General features: G+C 36.7%; 1 protein-coding gene across 1 annotated transcript; it reads left to right on the top strand.

The window, feature by feature from the left end:
* The first annotated feature begins 1,516 nt into the window (after positions 1-1,516).
* On the top strand, positions 1,517-4,300 carry mrps16 (mitochondrial ribosomal protein S16). The gene is made up of 4 exons (XM_034218988.1): positions 1,517-1,658; positions 1,889-1,919; positions 3,192-3,458; positions 3,788-4,300. Exons 2-4 carry the CDS (start codon positions 1,907-1,909, stop codon positions 3,916-3,918), a joined length of 411 nt encoding a protein of 136 aa, XP_034074879.1. The 5' UTR covers positions 1,517-1,658; positions 1,889-1,906; the 3' UTR covers positions 3,919-4,300.
* The last annotated feature ends 3,354 nt before the right edge of the window (positions 4,301-7,654 follow it).

Here is a 7,654-nt window from a genome sequence, read left to right on the forward strand (position 1 = left end):
ATTTCATTTAGATACATATAAGTTATATTATACACATACAGGATAAGATAAGATCAAATACAATTTGACAATCCTTTACATCGAATGAACATTAGATTTCAGTTATTGCAAATCAGATTTAGTATAATATTAACATTTAACATGAATGAATAAGAGAATTGTGGGTCTTGGTATGTGCAGTCTACTAGATGCAGTGATGATTGTATTGTCTGAAAGCGGTATGAAGGAAAGCTTTATCCCACCACTAAGACTTATATTGAATGCAATAGAATACACTTTTAAAAAGCTTTAGAACTTAAAATGTGTGTTTTGCTTATCACCAAAAGCAAAGAAATCATTACTTTTTTAAATGTATTCGGTCAAATTAATGTAATTAGGTTATGTTATTTAACTTTTCTTTAGCATTCCCATTGTGCACTACATTATACACTACATTTAGGGTAATACCATGTAAACACAGGTTTAAGTTACTGTAGCTCCACCACAAAGAGTTAAAAGTGCCAATATTAATAATGGTAATAATAATAATACAAAAGCATCCTGTAGTAGCAAACATATGATTATAATATAAGCATACAGCACTTGAATGTAATTAGGAATATGAATTGAAACAGTGTATATATTTTTACTGCAAGAATTTTTTTATTGAATTGAATAGAAGTCTTTAATCAACTAAATGAACGTCTCTTCTATCTAATTGTACATCATGGCTTTATATATGAGTCAAACCTATCAACCAATTTCCCTGGGAATCAATTAAGTCATTCGGATTCTGTTAATGTGTAAGGCTTAACTTTTTATATTTAACGCACATTGCACATGGTATTACGTTTTTATATTTCATTTAAGGATTTACTGGTGCACAAATGTGTTCAACCTAACCTTATAAAATGTTGAATCCCTGCATCTGATTTGATAGTAAAAATGTGAATTCACTGTTTAGGATATGGTTTTGGTCAAACACAATTTTGTTGTCGGATCTGAATTATGTTATGATGGTGGGCTGATTCATAGAGTTCCCTATGGAGCCGACCTACAATATGTTATCATATTATCTTTGGTTAAGCAGTGTTGTATTTAAATTGAAGAACAAGTTTACCACATAGTATAACTATAGTAAAAACGTTACAAGGAAATGTCATATACAAATGTCCCAATTTGGGATCAATAAAGTTCTATCTTATATTATATGATATTTGCATGACAACAGATGGTCTATAATTATAGCCCAGTATTTGTATGAAAGAAGCTTGTTGTTTTCAGCATTGATAACAATATAATGATTGGATGATATATGGTGAAACCAATGTCAATGTGAGATTGGATACTTTTTCCAATTTGAGGGATATTTTCAAGGCTGAGATAAATTATTTTAAAGTATTTTCATTGTTTTTTAAACATATTTCACTCTGAAGCAAAAGCGTTCACATCAAGCGTCCTTAGTTTAGAGAAGTGTAACAGCGCCATCTGGTGTCAAATATATGCAATGAGGTTGAGGCCCCACGTCACTTCCTGTTTAAACATGGCGGCCCCCTGACAAATGTCACACTGCTCTTCTGCTGCTGAAAACATAGAGTTATTAACGTTGATCTAGCGATTTAAAAAAAGGGATCGACATCTAGGAACATTGTGCTTTACTACGTTCAACATCCGTTGAGGTATGTTGTTCATTCTTTGCTTATTTTTAAACTACGTAGTGTTGAAACAGGAGATGCTCTTTGCTGTAAAAGTTAGCTTTTAGCAACAGCTACATAACGTTAGCCCTACATGATGTTTCAGACTAATCGGATATGTAATTAATGTATGACAGTATCACACTAATTGCTGGTATTGTTTAGAAACATAGTTTATACACATTGGTTTAAAGGTAACTTTTCGTTTGTTGCAGGATATTCCAGCCAACACCATGGTTCAGTTATGTGAGTATACAGTGTGAACAGGCTCTTCATGATGTCTTTAATGTTTTTTTCTTGTGGCAGCAGGGCCTGGGGCTGGATTTCAGCAACACAAGCAATCATAACATGTGGGATAGGTGTAGTCAAATAAATAGAAAGAGAATCAGCAAAGACAAGATAAGACTTTATTTATCCTGACGGTAATTGCTGTGCCAGAGTTACAAATATTGTGGTATTAGAAATTGAAGTAATTTGTCACACTTAAAAATGTCAGAATGTCATATGGGATTTACTTTAGGCATGATTTAAAAATGTGTCAGTACAAAATTGAAGGTATACTAAAATGCAATAGGGTCATATGATATGACATGGAAAGTTGAAAATAAATTAACTTAAAAATGTAGAATTGCTTAATTTCTTAATAGAAATACTCTTCTAAAATAGAAAAAGATCAAATCAAAAACGTTTTTGTGTCATTTGTCCAGTGTAGCACATGGTATAGATTTGGAGTCAATAGGTAACATGAAGCAACACAAATCACATAAATGAGAAGGGTGGCTTAAATCCAATAAAAAGAGGTGTGCTCTACTTACCCATTGTAGTAATGTAATGCTGCATTGATTTGTAGTTATTTGGAAGCTATTTAAAGGACATTTGCCTTCTTAAGAAATAAACTGCTGGATGTTCACAACATATTCACATAAAATAGAAAAAGCCATAAAATCGTATTAAAACAGGTGTGTCTCACTTGTCCAGTGTTGTGTTGTGTATATAGTATATAGTATAGATTTCGGAGTCAATAGGTAGCATGACCTTGAAAGTGGTCTTTCGTTTAAATATTTTTGTTAAACCAATTAATTATCAGTAATAAAACATGTGTGCCACTTAAGATGTTATTTTTTTTTTTTTAAATTAGCATCATTTTTAATCATATTTACAAGTTAGCACATAGGTATTGAAAATAACAGAGGTTTTGTGGCATTCAAACTGTAATTTATTGACGATCACTGTGGTAACGAACGAGGGCCTTGGATGTGCGCTAACTGTCCTCTGACTATGGACAGTGTGTGAACTGAAAAATAAAACAGGAGTGAATGTCTGTTGAATATCCACACTAAAACTAATTGATTTATCACACATACTGTATCTTAACTCAATGGTCGTTTTATGAAGCAGAGTTTTGTGTGCTTCTGATTAGTCTTGCTGTATCCAGAGATATTTGTCTTACATTTAGTCCACCCTATGCACATCAATACTGCTATTTGACAATGCTTGACTGCTTATTTCCTTCTGCAGCATCGCTCCTGCTGAAGAAGTATCATGGGGGTTACGTTGTCCTCCGATTTGCTCTTGCAGGCCACAAACAAGCTAACAGACCCTTTTACCGCATTGTGGCAGCTTACAACAAAAGGGCAAGAGATGGTAAATATTTGGAGCAGCTTGGTTCCTACGACCCTCTCCCAAACATCTGCAACGAGAAACTTGTCAGCCTCAACTTCGACCGCATCAAGTACTGGATCGGCTGTGGAGCACACACTACAAAGCCAGTTGCCAAACTTCTAGGTGTGTATTAACTAAGTGAGCATTCTCTTTAAAGGTAGATCAACACTTCACAATAGTATGTCTGTCTTAGAAGAACTGTGCTGCTCATACTGATTTGTTTGATCAAGAAAGCCATACATAACTTTTATGAGTGCCTACACCTTTAAGGCAGTACTCATCTAAAAATATATGTCTCTGTGTTGACTCTTTTTTTATGAATTCTTGTTTAGTATAGTATCTTCTACCTTAAGGAATGACTACTGTCTAGTACTATTACGATGTTGGCAATTCAAAGCAATGTCTCTGCAAGAGATTGTTAGAAAAGTTATCGTCTTCCTTTCTCTCCGCAGGTTTGGCAGGATTTTTCCCTCTGCACCCGATGACCATAACAGACGCCGAGCGCCAAAGAGCCCAAACCGAATTGACAGCAACAGGAACAGAGGATGGTCTGCTGGAGGGACGGAAAGAGGCCGAAGTGTGAGATTTAAAGCTTGGGACTGAAAAGAGAGAACTGATCTTTTTGTTTCCTTACTTTTTGGGTGGGCTGCTCATGTTAACGTCATTTAGTAAATGTTGTATTTATAGTTGTTTTGATGGCAGCTTTGAAAAATTCAGATTCAAACTGATTCTGGATCAAATTAAATAGCTATGGATGATGTTAATGAATGGAATGCTACAACAGATAGTTTGTGAATGTTCTGTTTATTTGACTTCAATAAAGTATTTCAATATTTTGTTTTGGTTTCTGAGAAGTAACAGCTTTTTTCCATCATTCTCTGTCTTAGCACTTTCAAAAGCATTACGGACATTTAGGTTGTTTTGTGTACTTTGAACCTGAATCATAAACTGTTCAATTATTTCTACTTATTTTGTCCGTGTTTTTTTCTTTGGCCTGTATATATTTGAATGTGCACACATGAATCATTAGTGAACGTCAGTAAATCAATAATGAACGTAAGTAATGTCAAAGACAAGAAAAGAAAAGAGGTGGGTTTGCTGATATGTTTATTGGCCTGCTTTATGGTATTTAGTTCCCCTTTTGGCAGGGTAGAAAATTCCCCACCCTTAGACTGAATTGCGCAAAATCGAAACCCTTTGTAAAGTAGAAAATGACTCTTACAGAAGTAGGCAAGGCAAGGCAATTTAATTTATATAGCACTTTTCAGCACGTGGCGATTCAAAGTGCTTTACAGATTAAAAGCAAACGACATTTAAGAACAAATACAGCACAAATACATTATTAAAAAGGCATTTAAAAACGCATAATAAGCAAAGGTAATGAAATAAATAAACAGCAGGTACAGAATACATGACTGAAAAGGCATACTGTAGTGTGAGTATGGGCAGCTCAATTAAAAGCGGAAAATAGGTGCGTTTTTAGCTGGTTTTTAGTTGGGATTTAAAAATAGGAAGTGTTTCGGCGGACGTGCATGATTTAGGCAGTTTGTTCCAAATTGTTGGGGCATAATAACTAAAAGCTGATTTTCCATGTTTAGTGGTTATTCTCGGAACAGAGAGCAGACCCGACCCAGAAGACCTGAGACTCCTGGATGCTTCATAGTGATGGAGTAGGTCGTCTATATACCTCGGTCCTAAGCCATTTAGTGATTTAAAAACTAGCAGTAGTATTTTAAAATCAATTCTTTGGCAGACTGGAAGCCAGTGTAATGATCTCAGAACCGGAGTGATGTGATCCACTTTTCCAGTGTCAGTGAGTAGCCTACTCGAGCAGCAGCGTTCTGAATCAGCTGCAGCTTTCTGATAGATTTGTTAGTGAGCCCTGTGAATACACTATTGCAGTAGTCGAGTCTACTGAAAATAAAAGCATGGACAAGTTTTTCTAAATCCTGTTGCGAAATTTGTTTTTTAATCCTTGATATATTCTTCAGGTGGTAGAATCACTGTTGTAATGTGACTGTTAAAATTCAGGTCTGAGTCCATCACTACACCCAGATTTCTTGCTTTGTGAGTTACTTTGTAGTCTGCCGACTGAAGCTCTGTGATTACTTTTAATCGGTCCTTCTTTGCTCCAAAAACAATGATCTCAGTTTTTTGTTTGTTTAATTGGAGAAAGTTCTGAGTCATCCAGTCAGTGATGTGCTCAATGCACTTGCTCAGTGTTCTAATCGGAGAATAGTCTCCCGGTGTAATTTTAAAATAAATCTGGGTGTCGTCTGCATAGATGTGATGGCTTAGATAGCTCTTTTTAATAATTTCAGCCAGAGGTAGCATGTAAATATTAAAAAGCAAAGGTCCTAAGATGGAGCCCCGCATGACATATTAGCTTTTAGATGTGCAGCTCCTATGTCTTGGAATAGTCTGCAATTGAAATGGAAACTGAGCAATTTGGTGCCACTAAATGTTTTTAAAGCTCGGTTGGATGCTGTTGGTACCTGCTCATGTGGATAGTTATTGTAAATTGTAATCCCTGTAATGATGCTGTAAAATGTCCTTTTTGTTGTTCTGTTTATGTTTTTATGTTTCATGTGGAACCTACTTGAGCAGGTCTCCCTTGAAAAAGAGATCAATGATCTCAATGGGATACACCTGGGTAAATAAAGGTTTGAAATGAAATGAAATGAAATATTTATCAGGGTTGATTTGTAATTGCCTGTTGAGACAAAGTTTGTTCTGTCCTTCAAGTAGGAGCTAAACCAGTTTAGAGCTGTTGCTGAAACTCCCACCCAGTTTTCACGACGGTCTAACAATATGTTGTGGTCAACAGTATCAAAGGCAGCGCTGAGATCTAATAATACTAACACTGATATTCTGCCACTGTCTGTGTTCAAATGAGGTTAAATTGTTAACATAGGTTCAGGAGCATGGCCACGCCTAAAACTCCGCCTCGAACCACGGCCACCCCTATTTATATCCGGCAAAACTTCCGGCCACTGCTTGTCTCCATCCTTTCCTGGGGGCCCGTAATCAGCCCATGCAGATCATGCCGGAGACGGAACCCCCACTCTGAGTCTCCCACTGCACGGACCACAGCTCGTCCTCCCAGATCATCCCTTCACCCCCCTCATATCATTCACACGTTACTTCAATAAACTTACAAACATCACATTGTTGTGGCGTGGTTCCTGCTAGTGAAATGGATGTCATTTAAGACCTTAACAAGTAAAGTCTCAGTGCTGTGGTTAGGTCGAAAGCCCGACTGAAACACATCAAAACTGTCAGTTAAAAACATGAAATTACTCAACTGTTGAAAAACTGCTTTTTCAATCAATTTGCTTAAAAAGGGAAGGTTTGATATTGGCCTGTAATTATTCATTATTGTTTTGTCTAGGTTATGCTTTTTTAGGAGCGGTTTAATTATTGCAGTTTTCAGGGCCTGTGGAAATACACCTGATTGAAGAGACTTGTTTACTATGTGTAGTATATCTGAGGCCAAGCAATGAAAAACAGTTTTGAATAATCGGGATGATGTCGAGGCTACAGGAGGAGGATTTCAGATGTTGGATAATGTCTTCCAGTCTTTAGCATTTATCAGACGGAATTGTGACATGGTGTCTGAATTGGCTTTAGGTGAACATATGGACAGTACATTTGCTGTACCTGATGCAGAGGCAATGACTGCCTGTCTAATTTGCATGATTTTGTCAGTGAAGAAGGAGGCAAAATCATTGCAGGCCCTGGTGGATAGAAATTCTGAGGCTATCGACACTGGGGGGTTTGTCTGTTGACGGTAGCAAACAAGGCACGTGAGTTGTTTTTATTTTTGGTAATGATGTCAGAGAAGAAAGACTGTCGTGCCTTTTTTATTTCCTGATTATAGAAACCGAGTTTCTCTTTATATATTTCCAAGTGAACCCGGAGATTTGTTTTTCTCCACCTGCGTTCAGCTTTTCTGCACTCAGTTTTTGCTGTTCTCACAGTCATGGCTTTTCTCCATGGAGATATTTTCTTGCCAGATACTTCCTTTATTTTAATGGGAGCGATGGTATCGATGACATTTGTTATTTTAGAAATAAAATGATCAACTGCTCATTTACTGAGAAGTTAGCATGGGCAATTGAGGGAGTAACAATCTGGGCAAACATTTCCTCTGCATTTTCAGTTAAGTGACGTCTAGTGGTTCTCTTTCTTAACAGTTGTATGGATGGTAATAGAGCTCTCAAAGAATACACAGGAATGGTCGGAGAGCGCTACATCAGTCACCACAAGCTTAGAGATGTTCAGACCCTTTGATACAATTAAGTCCAGGGTGTGCCCCT

This window comes from Gymnodraco acuticeps, unplaced genomic scaffold, assembly GCF_902827175.1.
Source record: "Gymnodraco acuticeps unplaced genomic scaffold, fGymAcu1.1, whole genome shotgun sequence".
In the NCBI taxonomy this organism is placed as follows: domain Eukaryota; kingdom Metazoa; phylum Chordata; class Actinopteri; order Perciformes; family Bathydraconidae; genus Gymnodraco; species Gymnodraco acuticeps.